At 45.4% G+C, this 19,272-nt stretch overlaps 1 protein-coding gene across 6 annotated transcripts in view; it reads left to right on the plus strand.

Annotated features, from left to right (window-relative positions):
• VIPR2 (vasoactive intestinal peptide receptor 2) overlaps positions 1-19,272 on the plus strand; it is a 118,702-nt gene that overhangs the window by 48,684 nt on the left and 50,746 nt on the right. For all 6 annotated transcript variants that reach the window (XM_033931580.1, XM_033931582.1, XM_033931579.1 and 3 more), the window contains one exon: positions 5,717-5,811. In XM_033931580.1, coding sequence (XP_033787471.1) covers positions 5,717-5,811 — 95 coding nt within the window. The remainder of the gene's footprint in view (positions 1-5,716; positions 5,812-19,272) is intronic.

Raw genomic sequence — 19,272 nt, forward strand, 5'->3', positions numbered from 1 at the left:
AAGACCCATTTCAGAATTTTGGGTTCTCACCAGCTGATGTTTACAGCGAACTGTCAAGACTCAAGGTGAGCAAAGCCATGGGACCAGACAAATTGCACCCACGAGTACTCAGGGAGCTGTGCGATGTCCTGGCGGAACCATTAACCATGCTCTTCAATCTCTCCCTAAGTACAGGGAGAGTCCCCCTGGACTGGAAAACAGCTAACGTCGTTCCTCTGCACAAAAAGGGTTGCAGAGCGGAGGCTGCAAATTACAGACCAGTGAGTCTCACATCAATAGTGTGTAAACTCATGGAAACATTACTTAAATGTAAATTAGACACGATTTTGGATGAGGGGAATCTAAGGGATCCTAGTCAACATGGATTCACTAGGGGAAGGTCATGCCAATCCAATCTTATCGGCTTCTTTGATTGGGTAACAGGAAAGCTGGACTCGGGAGAGTCTCTGGACATAGTGTACTTAGATTTCAGTAAAGCTTTCGACAGCGTCCCACACCGTAGACTATTAAACAAGATGAAATCTATGGGGTTAGGTGAGACACTAATTGCATGGGTCAAAGATTGGCTGAGTGGAAGACGTCAGAGGGTGGTGGTCAACGGCACCCTCTCTGAGACATCGGAGGTGACCAGCGGAGTGCCACAAGGCTCGGTCCTGGGTCCACTCCTTTTTAACATATTCATAAGAGACTTGACCCAAGGGCTTCAGGGTAAAGTAACTCTATTCGCTGATGACGCCAAACTATGTAATATAGTAAGTGAAAGCAATCTGCAGGATAGTATGACGCAGGATCTGCTTACGTTGGAAAACTGGTCCTCGACATGGCAGCTGGGCTTCAACGCTAAGAAATGTAAGGTTATGCATCTCGGTAGCAGAAATCCATGCAAACCTTACACCTTAAATGGAGAAACACTAGCTAGGACTTCAGAAGAAAGAGACTTGGGAGTAATCATCAGTGCAGACATGAAGGCCGCCAAACAAGTAGAGAAGGCCTCATCCAAAGCAAGGCAACTTATGGGATGTATCAATAGAAGCTTCGTTAGCCGCAAATCTGAAGTCATAATGCCACTGTACAGAACCATGGTGAGACCTCATCTGGAGTACTGTGTGCAATTCTGGAGGCCACATTACCGTAAAGACGTGCTTAGAGTTGAGTCGGTTCAGCGGATGGCCACTAGGATGATCTCGGGGCTCAAGGATCTCTCGTACGAAGAAAGACTAAACAAATTGCAGCTCTACACTCTAGAGGAGCGCAGGGAGAGGGGGGACATGATTGAGACATTTAAATACATCACGGGACGTGTCGAGGTGGAAGAAGACATCTTCTTTCTCAGGGGACCCTCGGTCACAAGGGGGCATCCATTCAAACTCAGAGGAGGGAAATTCGATAGTGACATAAGGAAGTATTTCTTCACAGAAAGGGTTGTAGATCACTGGAACAAGCTTCCAGAGCAGGTGATCAAGGCCACCAGCGTTATTGACTTTAAGAATAAATGGGATGCCCTAGTAGGATCCTTACGAGGGTCGAGTTAAGGAACTAGGTCATTAGTACTCAGACTTAATGGGGTGGGTCAGTAGAGTGGGCAGACTTGATGGGCTATAGCCCTTTTCTGCCGTCATCTTTCTATGTTTCTATGTTTCTATGTAGCGCTGCTAGAGCCTCGCAGCGCTCCAGAACGGCCGTCTTCGGGAGCATTGAGGAGTTAATGAGGAGAATGCAGGGCACGCCGACAGATTCGGGGAGTTCCCCGCAGGAGACGCTTGGCGGAGGCGCGTCAATGACGCTCACCATGGGGCCGGAGACATCGTTAAGCCCCGAAGTAATAGCACCTCCTCCATGCCCTCAATCGACCAGTTCCCCGCGAGAGGAAGAACTTCCTGAGGTTGGAGTTCATCTCCTCTCGGAGGCTAAGGAAAACCACGGGGGGACTGTGCTGCAGGACTCCCTGCTGGAGCAGAGGAGTCTGAATGAGAAGACTGAGGAGGAAGCAGTGGGGGATGAGAGAATTCAACAGACTGCAGGAGGAGACACGCTGCCAGAGGGTGAGCTAACTAAATTAAAACTACAACCATTTCAAATTGTGAAGCCCCGAGAGGTTACACTAGATTCTCTGTGGGATCTGGTAGCCAATTTGGCAAGATCCATTAACCCGCAATTACAACAATTAGAAAAGAAGCTAAATAATCATGAAATTGAGATTAAAAATTGAAAGATTGAACTTGAGGGCTCAAAAACTTCAATACAAAACATTCATCAAGAATTAAAAGGTTCCCAACAAATTACTGAGGTATTAATCAAAGACAATACTAATTTAAGAAGGAAGATGGAGGCAATGGAAAACTTTTCACGTAATAATAACCTCAGACTGATAAACTTCCCTAGGGTTTCTGTGATAGCCCCAAGGGAAATGTTGAAACGATACATGACGGAAGTATTGGAGCTTCCTGAAGAGTCATTACCACCATTTACGCAGGTTTATTATCTTCCAAATAAGCCTCAAGACCAACAACAGCAACAACAACAGAAATTGGGACTTGATTTAATGAACATATCTAATATTTTGGAAATGTCTGATAGAGAATTAGTGACCCCGGCAACTTTACTTTTGACAGTAGCTCTCGCACCAGATAAAAACTGGTTGCTGAGACTTTTCTTTAAAAATAAACAAAAAGAGTTTTTAGGTTGTAAAATTTAGATGTTCCCAGATTTGGCCAAGGATACGCAGAGAAGGAGACGAGAATTTTTGTTAAGGAAATCTGGTGTTTTATCTCTGGGGGCGACCTTTTACTTGCGACATCCATGCAAATGTGTTGTTAATTATCATTCTCATAAATATGTTTTCTTTGAGCCATCTCAATTGACAACTTTTCTCTCAACTGCATCTCTGGAGAAAGAAAGTGCTTAGTTTAAGAAAGGGTGCTTTAATCTCATCCGACTGGTTATTGCCTGGTTTAAATAATTTCTTTGATTCGCCTATTTCCCTTCTTGGATCTGTTTGTGGACTTGAGTAGAAATTTATGCTCATATGTGATATTCTTTGATATATGTTTTCACTTGTATTAATTTCTTGCTAAATTTCCTTTCTGTACAAGTTGTATGCTTGAATATATTGAATTCAATAAATATTAAATATAAAGCAGAAAATTTTAAAAGTTGAACTTTTATTTTATTAAATAAAGTGTGGAGGCTCATTATGAGCTAGATATTTACTTAAATGCACATTTATATTTCCAATTAACCCTACTTTGTCTGGAATATTAATTTTGCATTAACTGGAAGCAGGTACCGCATGTTAATCTGAATGTTAATACACAACCTGCAGTGAAAATACTGGGAACATTCCTTATTGATGCAGCATTAATTTTAGGCCAACCATGCATTAACATTTTTGACTTATAGTACCTTAATCCCAAATCTTAATGCATTTTAGTAGAAAGGGCTCAATGTATTTTAAAGACTTTGTTAGTCAATCGCATTATTTATGGATACTTTGCTCCTTTTACACGTTTGATTGTACCCCTTACTGTCTTATTACCTGTGCCTTTGGGCTGGATTCTATAAATGGCATCAGTATTGGCGGCTATCTAAGAAACAGCCGCCAATTACGCATCGATCACACATAGGCACCACTCTTAGAATGACATCTGTTTTTTTTTTTAAAAAAAATGGGTACCTTAAATGTAGGCCAGTATGTTAAAGGCCTACATTTAAGATGCCGGTCTCGTGCCTACAGAGGCGCATAGTGATGCCTGTGTATGACTATGGCCATTTCTGGCACAAAACATACCACCGCTGGCCTTTGGCATCCGTAGGTGTCCCTATGCACCTCCGTAGGCATGAGACTGGTGTCTTCAGTTTTGTAAAAAAAAACAAAAAACCAAACAAACCATGCCCCCTGATTGGTCAGATAGGCGGTGGCAGGATGCCTACCGCTGCCGAACTGCAGCACATCATGTACAGAATTTAGGCCTTTGTTTATAAGGAGACGTATTTCATAATTATTCACCTCCAAGTTTTATTAAATGTGCTCCTATATTAATTTATATACCTTTAGGTGTTGTATGAAACAAACTACTGTATATACTTGAATATAAACGATCTGAATATAAACTGAGGTATCCTCTTTTCTCTCCAAAAAGGGGGAAAAAAGGTTGACTCGAATATAAACCTAGGTTGGAAATTTGGGTTATCATGGCAAGCTAATCTATAAAGACTGTTCATCCTTCCTCCCCATCAGCTATCTCATAAGTAACTAAACATAATACAAATATCTGTGATGCATATATCACAACAAGGCCCTTACATAGGAAAACACAACTACAAGCAACCAGAAACTTAAATAAATGTGGACAAAAAACAAACTTAAGTCAAAATTGGTAAGGTATGCAGTTCAACACCAGAGAAAGAGAAACAGCACTCTACACACTAGAATATAAAAAGAAAGCAGTGCAAATTTACAGTAAAATTGCATTTTCTGTTCTTGAAATTAAAATATATTTTTTTTTCTACCTTTGTTGTCTGCCAATTTTATTCATGTTTATCCCAGGTTCTGCTTTCTTCTATCTTTTCTTAATTTTCTTTCTAGGGTATGCAGTCTATCTACCTCTTTTCTCTTTCCTGTCTTCATTTCCTCTCCTACATCCATTTCTGACTAACTTTTTCCTTTCAGTTTTCCTTCATTTATTTTTTCTGATCTCTATCTGCTTCTATTTACAGCTTTCCTTCTCCCTCATCTTATTATTCTCCTTTTTTTTTTTTTCTTTTGCTAACTCTTCCCTCTCTTCCCCCTTCCAGCATATTCTCTTTCTCTCTTTCCCCCTTTATTTTCACTCTTCTAACCAGAATCTATTGTCTTGCCCCCTCTATCCAGCATATCTTCTCCCTTCTTTCCTCCAACACCTCATCTTTCTCTCTTTCTCTCCTCCTCCATCCCAAATCTCTCCCGGTCTCAATCCCGCCCCCCTCTGAAGTTACTTCCTGATTTTGAGAGGCAGGATTGAGACTGGCAGAGCCTATAGCGATTTGGCAAAATGGAAAGCCAACACGGTGTCTGGCTTCATTATTGCCAGATTGTTTAGTAGAACCGGGACCGAAGACAGGGCTGCTTGCAAACCAGATTTGCTGCTGACTCCCCACTCTCCCCTCCTCCCAGCAGCTGGCAAACAGCATAGAGGTCCGCTGCCGGGAAGAGTCAGGTGCCTGCCTGTATGTCAGACCTGTCCCTTACCTGCGACTCCATTCCCCAGAGCCCAGGTAGGTAATGTTGGAAGAAGCAAATGATAAAAGGTAATGAGGAGAGATTTCGGATGGAGGTGGAGGTTTTAACGGGACTGGAACTGAAGGTAGGGCTGCTTGCAATCTGGATGTGTCGCTGACTCCTCACTCTCTCCTCCTCCTGGTTGTTGGAAAACAGCATGGAGGACAGCCATAGCTGCTACCGGGAGGAATCAGCTGCCTAACTGCATGTCAGGCCTGCCCCTGACCCGTGACTCTAATCCTCACAGCCAGACCCCTGGTAGGTTTAAATTTTGATATTTTTTTAGACTAAAGTAGTCAGAGAAGTACTCAAATGTAGACTCAAATATAAAACAAGACCCCCATTTTGGGCCCAAAAATCTATTTGAGGATATACGGTATAGATAATTCAAAGACTATTTAAAGGTTATAGTTATTTATGCATCAAAATTAAATGCCTTAATATCTTTATTTTCCCCAGGAACTATTAGCAAAAACTGTACAAATAGTGGTTGGTCAAATATTTTTCCAGATATCCACCGTACCTGTGGACACACTAATGATGATAATGAAGAGGTAAGAAAACATTGTTTTTTTCCAGTCACCTGTTCTTGTGCAAATGATCCCAGCACCATACAGTCCTTCAAAATTTCTTGTGATCTCAGTTGCTTCCATTTCAGTGAACAGCACATCTGATGCTTCATACCACTGTGGCTCCTAAGGCCCAGATTCTGTAAACCAAGGATGTCCAATTGGTCGATTGTGATCGACCAGTAGATCGCCAAGGCAAAGTGAGTCGATCGCGGAGCCCATCCCGGGCTCCGTGATACTCACTTTGTCTTGGCAATCTACCGGGCCGATCAGCCTTCCTCTCCCCGACGTCAATTCTGTCGTCGGAGAGGAAATTCAGGCCAGCCAATCGCTGCCTGGCTGGGCCGGAACTTCCTCTTCAACGGCAGAATTGATGTCGGGGAGAGGAATGCTGATCAGCACGACGCAGGGAAGCAGGGAGAGCTTGGGGCGGCGGAAGCTTTAGGGCCTGTTCCCCGATGGTGACAGCAGCGGCTTGGTGGAGGGCAGGGAGAAAGAAAGAAAGGGGCAGGCAGGGAGACAGAAGGAAAGAAGGGAAACAGAAATAAAGAAAGGGGGCATGAAGAGAGAAAAAAAGAAAGGGAAGCAGGGAGAAAGGAAGAAAAAGTTGGGGGAGGGAATGAGGTCTGGAGGCGAGGAAGCATACAGGCTAAAAGAAGGGAAGAAAGATTGGATGCACAGTCAGAAGAAGAAGAAGTGCAACCAGAGACTCATGAAATCACCAGACAACAAAGGTAGGAAAAATGATTTTATTTTCAATTTAGTGATCAAAATGTGTCGGAATTTATATCTGATGTCTATATTTTGCACTATGGCCCGCCTTTTATGGCCCCCCCTTTTATTAAACAATAGCGTTTTTAGTGCAGGGAGCCTATGAGCGTCGAGAGCAGCGCTGGGCATTCAGTGCAGCTCCCTGCGCTAAAAACTGCTATTGTGGTTTAATAAAAAGGGAAGAGGGTATATTTGTCTATTTTTGTATGGTTGTTACTGAGGTGACAGTGCATAGAGTCATCTGCTTTGACCTCTTTGAAAAAACCCCGGAATAGGAATGATAATTAACATTTTCTATGCGTACAGTGTGCTTTGTGTTTTTTTTTAAATTTTATTGTTGGTAGATCATTTTGACTTGGTCATTTTAAAAGTAGGTCACAAGCCCAAAAAGTGTGGGCAACCCTGCTGGAAACGGTGTCTAAATCGGCCTCTGACATCACTTCCTTGGCTTGGGACAAGGAAGTGGCGTCAGAGAGAGCCAACACTGCTGCGGGTAGCAAGTTCATGATATTGTGCATGCTGGGAAAATTAAAGAGGTATGAGGGGAGGTAAGGGGCCCGCGGCAGGGGGGTTCGGGAGTGAGTGGGGGAGAGGGCGGAGAGGAGGATGCGCTCAGGGCAGACCACCTCTTCCCCCTCCCCCCTTACTATACTACTGGATGGAACTATAATAAGGTGTTTAAAGTGGTGACGGGACAATCGCGTGCCAGACACCAGCGTGTTAACAATCGAGTGCTGACAATTGGCGCAAGACACAAGCGCGCCGCGGGAAAACTTAGTTTTAAAGAGCTCCGACGGGGGGTGTGGGGGGAAGCCCCCACTTTACTGCATACTGTTCTCGCTGCCGTTTGGGGGGGATGTGGGGGGGTGCAACCACCCACATTATAGAGAAAACGGAACTTTTCCCGAAAAAAATCGGAAAAAGTTCCATTTTCTCTATAATGGAGGGTTCCAACCCTCCCCCCAACAGCAGCACGAACACTATGCAGTAAAGTGTGGGGGGGTTCTCCACTCACACCCTGCTTCGGAGCTCTTTAAAACTAAGTTTTCCCGCGGCGCGCTGGTGTCTTGTACTGAATTGTCTGCCCTCCATTGTCGGCGCACTGGTGTCTCACGCGTGACTGACTATGAACCGTTAAAAGTTTATGATTCTGTGATAGATAAATATGTTTAACTTGCTACCCAGTGTAAGGAAGGAAACATAGTAAGATTTCTATATTAAACAGAGACTGAAAGAGCTGGAAGGAATGAAACTGTGACTAGCTAATGGGAGCTGTGAGGTAAAAATCCTTCCATTGGACACATCAATCATTGTAGGTCCTTCTGCCCTTCCCCAGACAATTAGATATTTCTATTTAAAAATATCTGTGCTGGAGAGGCAGAACATTTTTACAGCTGGCAGCAGTGTTTGAATTCATCCCTAAGATGATATCTGCATGGAGTACCGTATTTTCACGCATATAACGCACGCGTTATAGGTGTTTTTACAAACCGTGCATAGCCTTGCACGGTATACGCGTGAGCGTGCTATATAAAATTTTTTTACATAGTTCCCCCCCCCAACGCATCCCCACCCCGAAGGACCGCTCGCACACACTCCCACCCGCACCCGCACCCCCACCCTGAAGGACTGCTCGCACCCCCACAGCCTCCCGACCCCCCCCATCATGTAGAAGCTCCTACCGGTGTCCTGCTGCTTCCTCTTCCGGCGGTTCGCCCTTTCTCTAACGTCAAGCCCTCTTGCCCCGCCGACTCCCCGACACGATCGGGGCAAGAGGGAGCTCAAGCTCTCTTGCCCCAGTCAACCACGCCACCCCCGACACGATCGGGGCAAGAGGGAGCTCAAGCCCTCTTGCCCCTGCCAACGGCGGCACCCACGACACGATCGGGGCAAGAGGGAGCTCAAGCTCTCTTGCCCCAGTCAACCGCGGCACCCCCAACACGATCGGGGCAAGAGGGAGCTCAAGCCCTCTTGCCCCCCGACACGATCGGGGCAAAAGGGAGCCCAAGCCTTCTTGTCCTGCCGACTCCCCAACTCCCCGACAATATCGGGCCAGGAGGGAGCCCAAACCCTCCTGGCCACGGTGACCCCCTACCCCCACCCCGCACTACATTACGGGCAGGAGGGATCCCAGGCCCTCCTGCCCTCGACGCAAACCCCCCTCCCCCCAACGACCGCCCCCCCAAAGAACCTCCGACCGCACCCCCCAGCCGACCTGCGACCCCCCTGGCCGACCCCCACGACACCTCCACCCCCCTTCCCCGTACCTTTGTGTAGTTGGCCGGACAGACGGGAGCCAAACCCGCCTGTCCGGCAGGCAGCCAACGACTGAATGAGGCCGGATTGGCCCATCCGTCCCAAAGCTCCGCCTACTGGTGGAGCCTAAGGCGCCTGGGCCAATCAGAATAGGCCCTGGAGCCTTAGGTCCCTCCTGGGGGCGGGGCCTTGGGCACTGGTCGGGTTGGGTCCATGTGCCTCAGGCCCCGCCCCCAGGAGGGACCTAAGGCTCCCAGGCCTATTCTGATTGGCCCAGGCGCCTTAGGCCCCACCAATAGGCGGAGCTTTGGGACGGATGGGTCAATCCGGCCTCATTCCGTCGTTGGCTGCCTGCCGGACAGGCGGGTTTGGCTCCCGTCTGTCCGGCCAACTACACAAAGGTACGGGGAAGGGGGTGTGGGTCGGCCAGGGGGGTCGCGGGTCGGCTGGGGGGGCGGTGGGAGGTTATTTGGGGGGGGCGGTCGTTGGGGGGAGGGGGGGTTTGCGTTGAGGGCAGGAGGGCCTGGGATCCCTCCTGCCGTAATGTAGTGCGGGGTGGGGGTAGGGGTCGCCGTGGCCAGGAGGGTTTGGGCTCCCTCCTGGCCCGATATTGTCGGGGAGTTGGGGAGTCGGCGGTGCAAGAGGGCTTGGGCTCCCTTTTGCCCCGATCGTGTCGGGGGGGCAAGAGGGCTTGAGCTCCCTCTTGCCCCGATCGTGTCGGGGGTGCCACGGTTGGCTGGGGCAAGAGGTCTTGAGCTCCCTCTTGCCCCGATCGTGTCGGGGGTGCCGCGGTTGGCTGGGGCAAGAGGGCTTGAGCTCCCTCTTGCCCCGATCGAGTCGGCGGGGCAAGAGGGATTGATGTTAGAGAAAGGGCGAACCGCTGGAAGAGGAAGCAACGCAGGCGCAGGGCTCACGGAAGGGCCGGGACCGCCAAGAGAAAGCAGCAGGACACCGGTAGAAGCTTCTACATGATGGAGGGGGGGTCGGGAGGCTGTGGGGGTGCGAGCGGTCCTTCAGGGTGGGGGTGCGGGTGCGGGTGGGAGTGCGAGCGGTCCAGCGGGGGGTGAATCGGACGTCGGGGGGGGCATCAGGCTTTCAGGGTGGGGACAGGACTTCAAGGGGGAGAGGAGAGTCGGGGCGGGCGAAAGGAGAGTCGGGGTGGCCAGAGGAGAGTCGGGGCGGGCGAAAGGAGAGTCGGGCAGCATGCGCGGTATACGGGTGTGCGCGGTATATAAAAATTTCTGTACATAAATTTGAGGTTTCCGCACGCTATATCCGTGTGCGCGTTTTACACGGGTGCGCGTTATCTACGTGAAAATACGGTAGACAATTTCCAAAGCCATTTGCCTGAGTAAATGGCAGATTACTTGAATGAGCTAGTTGCCTGATAATTACCATTTCTCCTCGAGGTATAAGCATGTAGAGTGGGTTCACAGCACGCGTGCTTTTAGTGAGTTAGAGAAGAAGCTCTCTCTGTAGTGCCCGTACCGTATGGCAGTGAGATTTTTTTTAGATCCATGCATGTTCTTTGTCTGCCTACAGAAAAAGTAGGTGCAATACCCACAGTCAGAGTTACAAAACGAGAAACAAGGTTTGTGAGTAGAAATGATCCATGAGCTTTGTGCTTTAGAGGAGATGGTTGGGAACTGCCCCTGTAGAGCTAAGTGCAAAAGGACTCCCTTCTTGAGCGGTATTGCAGGAAATGTAACAGACATAAGGCCCAGATCCTATAAAAGACGCCTAAAATTAGGCGCCTAGATTGGTGTGCCTAACTGAATTAAAAAGATTTGTGGTTCAGAAAGGAATTATCTCCAAGATGTACCAGTGTTTGAATGTGCGGGGAGGGGGGGGGGGGCTTTAAAATATATGCGAGCAAGGGAGACTGATTTGGGTAAATCTATTTCACAGCAAGATTGGGAGTTGCTGTGGAGGCATACGGCCTCCCTGGGAATGGCTCTCCCTATTGAGAATGGGTATAATGTCCTCCTCTACTGGTACCTAACCCCGGAGTTGCTCACTAAACTGCAGGGGAAAGAGCGGGGAACTTGTGGGAGGGGGTGTGGGGAAGTTGGTACTTACTTTCACATGTGGTGCAGTTGTTCATTGCTTCTCCCTTTTTGGACCTCCCTTTTTGTTGTACATCTTGGGCACAAAATATAGAATGGTATAGAAAATTAAATAAATAAGTCTTTAAATAAATAAGAATAGAATATGGCCACGGAACAGAAATCACGGTGGCAGGGATCATGCCGTTTTATCAGCGCATGCGTGGGTAAGATTTTATTAGACTAGATTAGATAGATAACCTATTACATAATTCTTGATATTCCACCCTGACGCTCCCTGACACCCCTAAGATAACTATTCGGACCCCAGCTTTAGCTTCTTTAGAATAATCTATCCAGCAGGAGGTGTCCTGGGATTATACCATCTTGCTATTAGGAGATCAACAACCCCTTATAGATCATGTGTGAGGAGGTTTCTAAGCAAAGCTCTGGTTTTAGTTAAGGAAGTTATCTTACACTTCTGGACGATTGAGGATAGCCCTCCCTTGGAGATCTAGCAACACAAAATGGAAGAACTAGCATCTTAAGAGATAATGACTAGTTTCTTGATGAAGATCTATATTGTTTTTTAGAGCACTCTGTCACATAAAAAAATAATAAAGTGGGATAAGTTGTTACTGAGGATATGGCCCTGTTGAATATGAATGACCCGGCCCAGGAGGAGGGGGAGGTGGCCTTTTCCAAACTTCCTTTGACGGCCGCTTATGTGGTTGTGGCTTTGGAACTTGACCACCACCCCAGATTGGAAATTGGTTGTCTGCAAATTGAATGATTTTCATTTGCTTTATAAATTGACTACACTGAAGTGGGGCAAATTTAACAGAGTATGGAGATCCTTTGAGCAATGGACTTTTGTTCATGGTTAATATCTTTGAGTTCTTTACTTGGAATGGGGGAAGGGGGGTTGGGTTGTGTGAGGAATCGATTTTCTACTACCGATTATACTGTGGCGTAGGAGTGATACTGTGTCTAGTGAATGTTATGCCTTCTGCTTTGTTTTATTACTAACGCTCTGTCCTTGCTTCTAGTTTTGTGATTGGAGTGGTATTGCTTCTTTTTCAATAAAAGCATTAATTGAAAAATAAAAGGATTTATTGTCGCTGATAATGAGCAATTAGCACCTCATAATTGGTTTAAATCAGCAGTCTCAAACTTTGCAGGGTCACATTTTGGATTTGTAGGTACTTGGAGGGCCCCAGAAAAAATAGTTAATGTATTATTAAAGAAATGACAACTTTGTTTGAGGTAAGTATCTACAAATCCAAAATGTGGATTATGTGAAATCTGAAATTATCAGAAGCAATTAAGGAAAGATTTATAGACTATAGTTTATAAATCTTTCCTTAATTGCTTCTGATAATTTCAGCAATACACAGCTGAAAGCAGTGCAACATGCAGAAAGTGAAAAACTATCAAAGTATCAACTGCAAGAGACAAGATATTGGACCAACTATTTTGAGGTCCTCAGTATTCTAACGAATGATTCTTTATGGGTAAACTTGTGCTTTAAGTGTCTGGTGGTCGCGTCCGCAACCGCCTTCAGCTCTTATCTCCTCCAGCACTGGACACAAGCTGCACTGGTTCCAGTGGTTACCATACAGTCCCGCCTCACTGCTGTAACCTCACGCAAGCACTTTCCTGCGTCTGTACGCGATTGTCCTCTCCACTCCACCTCACAATCGTGTACAGACACAGGAAAGCGCTTACGTGGGGTTACAGCAGTGAGGAGAGAAAAAAAAAAAAAGACAGACAGACAGCGTCCAAGGAGAGAGAGAGAAAGAAAAAAAAATAGACAGACAGTGGCAAAGGAGAGAGAAAGAAAGAATGATAGACAGGGGGCCAGAGAGACAGACAGAAAGAAAGACAGACAGTCAGACAGCATCCAAGGAGAGAGAGAGAAAGAAAAAAAATACAGAAAAACAGCCAGCTGACAAGGAGAGACAGAGAAAGAAAAGAAAAAAAAAAAACCCCAGACAGAAAGACAGCGGCCAAGGAGAGAGAGAGAAAGAAAGAATGACAGACAGACAGGGAGGCCAGAGAAACAGACAGACAGATAGACAGTGTCCAAGGAGAGAGAGACAAAGAAAAAAACTCAGACAGACATCTACTCTAGCACCCTTTAATGTAACGGGCTTAAACACTAGTGATTTTATAATGTTATAGAAATTTTCAGCTCTCTAGATATTATATTTCTGTAGTTTTCTTGTAATGATAATAATTTTGTAATTTGCTCTGAACTATGTTGGATTTAGTGGAATATAAGAATCCTGGAATAGATTAGATTAGATTAAAGGGGGTAGGACTTGCAAATACAGCAGTAGCTTACTCAGATGGAGAAAACCCAGGCTTCTTTTCTATTTTTATTACTGCTACTGTTGGTCCCGGGAAGCAAAAGCAGCAGAAGAGGTGGCAATGGGAGGAATATGGGGAAGGTTGTGATTGAAGCAGAGAAAGCTTAACCTCCCCAAATCTGTTATTCTGGGCATCTATGAGGGAGGATATGAAAATGAGGGGAAGGGGATATTTGGGAAAAGATAATATGTGTTAGAAGGGTGATTTATTCTATTGGAGATAGGAAGGAGAAGTAAGCATGAAGCAGGGTGGGAGTTTGCTAATTGTTTCAATTTTATAGAAGAATGTGAGGGTTGGAGGAATCGGGGGTATGCCCTTTGGGGGGTTTCAGCAGGAGGGACTGGGCATTCCTTCTGCTGATGATCTTTGATGGGGGGGATTCTGGCAGGAGGGATGCCCAGTCCCTCTTGCTGGAGGATGTCTTTGGGGGATGGCGGCAGGAGGAATTGGGTACTCCTCCTGCCACCGAAATTCGCGGGTAGGGGTGATGTCTTTGGGGGCTCCCAGAAGGAGGGACTGGGCATCCCTCCTGCTCATCATCTTCGCTGGAGGAGGTTACAGGTTCCCTGCTGTGGCCCCTAAACTGATCGCGGCAGCGAGATTCCCTTGCTGTGATCAATTCAGCAGCCACATCTACTTGAAATGTAGGCCAGTGTTTTGCTGGCCTACATTTCAGGTGGCTACTGCGGGCCTAGAAAAGCGCCTAGGGCCGCCTAAGCTCACCTAAGGCTACTTCCGGGTGAAACCACACCCACGCCTAGCCTATAGGCAAGCTTAGGCGGCCCTATGCCCCTCCCTAGGCTCACGGAGGCACCTACATTTTAGGCGGCCTACCTCGGGATGTTTGTTTTGTTGTTTTTTTTATTAAAACGTGTGTCCCAATCGGTTGATAGCAGTAGGCTACCTAAAATCAGGACACCGTTTATAGAATTTGCCCCCAAAAGCCTAAAATTGCATTATGGTGTTTGGCTTCTTAATTGTCAAAGGTTCTACACATGTAGGCTGCCATCCTCATGCAGGCCGGTCACCTTTTTTCTTGAAAGGCTTATTGTAAAATGGTTGTTCCTGCTGTACATGCCACCAAATACATCTATTTTCTCCATGGCCTAATATACTGTATATTTTACCAAATTCTCTGAGTTTAGTATGCCTTTTATAAACTACATTGCAAATTGAGAACATCCTCTTTTGGACTTAAATGACCTATACAAAATTTGAACTTCATGAGGCAATTTTATAACTGAGCGCTTAGGTTTAGAAGGCACGAATAAGACAAAAAGAACCAACAAGAACTGTAGTGAAAATGCAAAGCAAAAATACCCAAAACCAAACTGCAGGGGAATGTACAGGGTTTAGGAATTTATTCAATAAAATCAATAAATTCAACAAAAAAATCATAAAAACATATATCACATATATACAATGAGTACATAAGCTGCAATATTTATATCCAAAAGCTGGTCCTAATATTCGTGTCCGTGTTTCGAAAAACATTTCTTCCTCAGGGATCTCGAATGTTGGTACGTAGAGTATCATAAAACCAGATTGGATAAATAACCAAAATCAAAGTTGAACAGGCATGAAAATCTCTTGTCTAAGGCGCTGCACTATGTAGAAGGCAAGAAGACAACTATTTTGGTCCAATTTTGTAAAGAAACATATTGTAGGTGCCTATATATTTTCATAAAATACAAGTACAGATTCTGCAGAAATCACACCAAGGTTAAAGGCATGGATATTATACCTACTTGAGGGCAGGCGTAAGTGTTCATGTGTTCAAGATGATGAAAATTATATTATAAAAGGACATTAAACTAAACCTTAAGTTTATATACCACATCCTCTCCATAGAGATAGAGCTCGGCATGGTTTACAGGAACTTTAAAATAAGGAAGGAAAAACATAATAAGAATTAGTGATTATAAAGAGGGTAGAGAGATTTACATTTTTGAGAAGAGCCAAGTTTTCAGATGCTTTCGGAATAATTGGAAGGAGCCCAGATTCCGCAGCAGGGCAGGAAGGTTATTCCAAAGCTCAGTGAATTTGAACATTAAGGTGCCAGAGTTCCACAGGTAGTGAAATTATTCTATAAGAAAACAGCCTTTGGCGACCAGAGACCCCCCTATCCCTCAATGTTTTCCATTATTAGTTCTTTTTCTTTTAAAGAAATTGTAGTTCTACCCTTCTTACCCCAATCTCTAGTTAGTGATGTCCAACATGTGTCTATTATATATCCCTATCTACCGATTTTAAAAGTGCACATCGCTTTGAAATTGTTATTTAAGCGTTTTATCAAATTTTAAATACAACTTGGAAACTTAATGGTCATTATTAAAATTTATGCATACACACAGCCATGGGAGGGTCATGGCTAGTACAAAATACTTCAGAAAGCTCCGAACTTTAGACCAGTGTTTTTCAACCTTTTTACACCTATGGACCGGCAGAAATAAAAGAATTATTTGGTGGACCGGCATCGGTTGAAGAACACTGGGCTAAGTCGTGGGCCAGACCCCGCCCATCTCTACCCAATCTCCACCCCATACCCCGCCCCCATAATAGTACTAATTGCACCTTGCACATCCCGTGCCTCATCTGGAAGTCTTCCCTCTGACGTTGCAATGTCAGAGAGAAGGCTTCCAGTTCAGGCGCAGGATGCCCATAGGAGCCACTGCCCGTGGCTTTGTGCACTGAATCAGGAAGAGGGAGCTGGCTCGAAGATAACGCCGCATCGATCGCACTGTGGACCGGCGGTTGAAGAACACTGTTTTGGGCCTGGCCCTGTGGACCGGCAGGAAGTTTCTGTGGACCGGCACTGGTCCATGGACCGGTGGTTGAAGAACACTGCTTTAGACCATCTGACTTGGAATCAATCTGAGAGTTTGAGTTTAATTCTTCTTTAACTAAATTGGCTTCACTCACCCAATTGATCTTTTTTTTTGTTTGTTTCCAAAGTCATTTGGACTGAGGTCAAGTCAGTGAAAATTTTCTCTTATACCTCCATTATGGGCTCCTTTTACTAAGCTGCGTTAGGGCTTTAACGCCCGGAATAGCGCGTGCTACATTGCCACGCGCGCTAAACCTTAATGCCAGCATTGAGCTGGTGTTAGTTCTAGAAGCGTAGCACGCAGAAGCGTAGCACGTAGAAGCTAGCGCACCTTAGCAAAAAGGAGCCCTATGTGTTGGTCTTCTAAACACATCAAATATTTTCCTGCCAACTATCAGCCTTGTGTTGGAATGAAATTTGGCATACCATGTTGCTCCTTTCTAAAATTTCAGATCCACTATCTTTCTAAATAATTATTGTTAGATCTAAAGTATTAGATACTCTTTTGTTTGATGAGCCCAACAAATTATTTGACATACATAATATATTAGTGTTTCAATTTATTCTTCTTGAAAGAATACTGCCCTAGTAAAATACAATGCCTGGTGGAATTTGGCATGCCCTATTGCTAAACATGAAAACGTTTATGCAGAAAAGATTTATAAGCTTCCTAAATATGACAAGATATGGCAACCATTCTTACTATGTTGTACTTGACTATCTAGGATCTAATGTATGTGGGGGAGTTTTATTTTGGATGTCTGAGATGCTTCTGTCTTTATTATACTGTAGATAGCCTTATGTTTTTAATTTTTTTATGCTTAAGATTACCGTATTTTCACCCATATAACACGCATACGTGTATAACACGCATACGCGTATAGCGCGCGGGTCCAAAGCATTTCAGTAAAAAAATTTTTTATATAGCACGCACACGCGTATACCGCGCATGCTGCTATAACCTCCTCCCTCTCTCGCTTACTCTTCTGGCCTGCGAACCGGCATCCTTCCCCCCCGCTCGCGTCACCCCCCCTCCCCCGCGATCCTACATCCCCCCCAGCACCGCAAAACATCTCTTACCTGATTGGGCACCGGCACCAGCACCAATGCACAGGACGTGCCAGTGCCAGTGCCTGAAGATCCTCCCTCGTTGTTGCTGGGCTGGGCTGTGCTGGGCGGTGCGAGGGAGATCCTCCTTCTTCCTCATGCCGGGCTGGACTGGGCTTTGAGCATTTGCGCATGCTCAAAGCCTTCTGGTCTCGCTCTCTCTCTCTCCGGCACGAGGAAGAAGGAGGATCTCCCTCGCACCGCCCAGCCCAGCCCAGCAACAACGAGGGAGGATCTTCGGGCACTGGCACGTCCTGTGCATTGGTGCTGGTGCCGGTGCCCAATCGGGTAAGAGATGTTTTGCGGTGCTGGGGGGGATGTAGGATCACGGGGGAGGGGGAGTGACGCAAACGGGGGGGAGGATGCCGGATCGGAATGAAAAAAAAAATTGTACAACGCGCTCACGCGTATAATGCGCAAGGTTATGCACGGTTTATAAAAATCGTGTATAACACGCGCGTTATATGCGTGAAAATACGGTACTTTGATCTATTTTCAGATGTAGCATTTTTGTTTGCCTAATCTGGTGATTATAGTGGGAATATAATTTCTCCCATTCTTTCTTTAACGATATATCACCTGACTAAGCCCTTTCTAATTTACAACACGACTGCTTTCAAATTATGTAAAGAGATGCTAATTTTGGAGTTTCCAGAAGTAAAGCAATGCACTCTAAACTGTTTTATAAAACAATTTAGACAGCCCAAGTTATTCTAAAGTAATGTGGGGCATAAAAGGTTGAAAATGTACACAAGGCAAGTAGACTAAACATGCACAGACTGCATACATTTGGCAACTACCATCAAAATTCTTCTTAAATGATTGTTTCAGTCAAGAGAAAATTTTAAAAGAAGAAACCTTTTTAAAAATCTAATGTGATGTACAGTGTCAGCATCTATGAGGCAAACTTGGTTTTTTTTGTTGCATAGAAGTTTTATGAACCCCTGTTAAATTACAAATATTAGATAGTTATAAGTCAAATAGATGCTGGCACTGTCATCTCGATATAGGGACACTGGATCATCTGCTCTTCTTTTGTCCCTTGATACTTAGATTTTGGTGATCCATTTGGGGTCAAATTAATAGAATACTAGACGTCCCATTGAAATTGGCATATGATCCGGTGTTATTTGGCACGGTATTGATGGCTAAAAAGCCCAATAACTTCCCATAACAACAAACTTCTCTTTATCGTGAAAGGAGTTGCCATACAACTTATTTTGAAGAACTGGAAAAATTGGGACCATTTAAATTATAGTTTCTGGTGGGAGTCTTTATGTCACACTTTTAAACTGGAACTTATGAATGCACTACAAATGGACATTATAGGAAATTTAAGGATGTCTGAGAACCATTGACAAAATTCTGTAAGGAGTGACCATTGATTTTAATTTTAGCCCTTTGAGTATACACGTCCAGGAGGGGTGGGGATATACCATTAATTTAACTTGGGAAAGGTTATTGAAGGAATCTATAGGGGTAATAATAAAAAAAAAAAAAAAAGTCTAAAAAGTGTCATAAATGGCTACTTGGACGATCAAAAAGCCTGATCGTCCAAGTACCCATAACCAAAGCTGTTTTTTAGACGTATCTAAAACCAGCTTAGGTCTTTCCCCTGCCTCTAAACGCACAGAGAGAAAAGAGGTGTGTTTAGAGGAGGGGAAAGGGCGGGCAGTGGACGGGAGGTGGGCCGACCTACACCTAGGCGTACAACAGGTATAACCAAAACAGTTAAAGGTTGCCTAGTTGGCACTTAGACCTTTTTCACTTAGACGAAATAAAACCAGGTCTAAGTGCAGAAAAAGGGGCCGCTGAGCTGATGGCCGCTGGCGCCATCAGTTCAGCGGCCCGGCAACTTAACCATCGTGGCAGGAGACATGTCTCATCTCCCCTACCACGATGCCATCACTCTTCTACCCGAACTACCATGACCCATGGCAGTTCGGGTAGAGGAGTGATGGCATCGCGGTAGGGGAGATGAGGCATCTCTCCTGCCGCGATGCATCACTCCCCCCCCACACACACACACACAACATCGGGGCAAGAGGGAGCTCAAGCCCTCTTGCC

The sequence above is a fragment of the Geotrypetes seraphini genome, chromosome 2 (genome assembly GCF_902459505.1).
Source record: "Geotrypetes seraphini chromosome 2, aGeoSer1.1, whole genome shotgun sequence".
NCBI classification, from domain to species: Eukaryota; Metazoa; Chordata; class Amphibia; order Gymnophiona; family Dermophiidae; genus Geotrypetes; species Geotrypetes seraphini.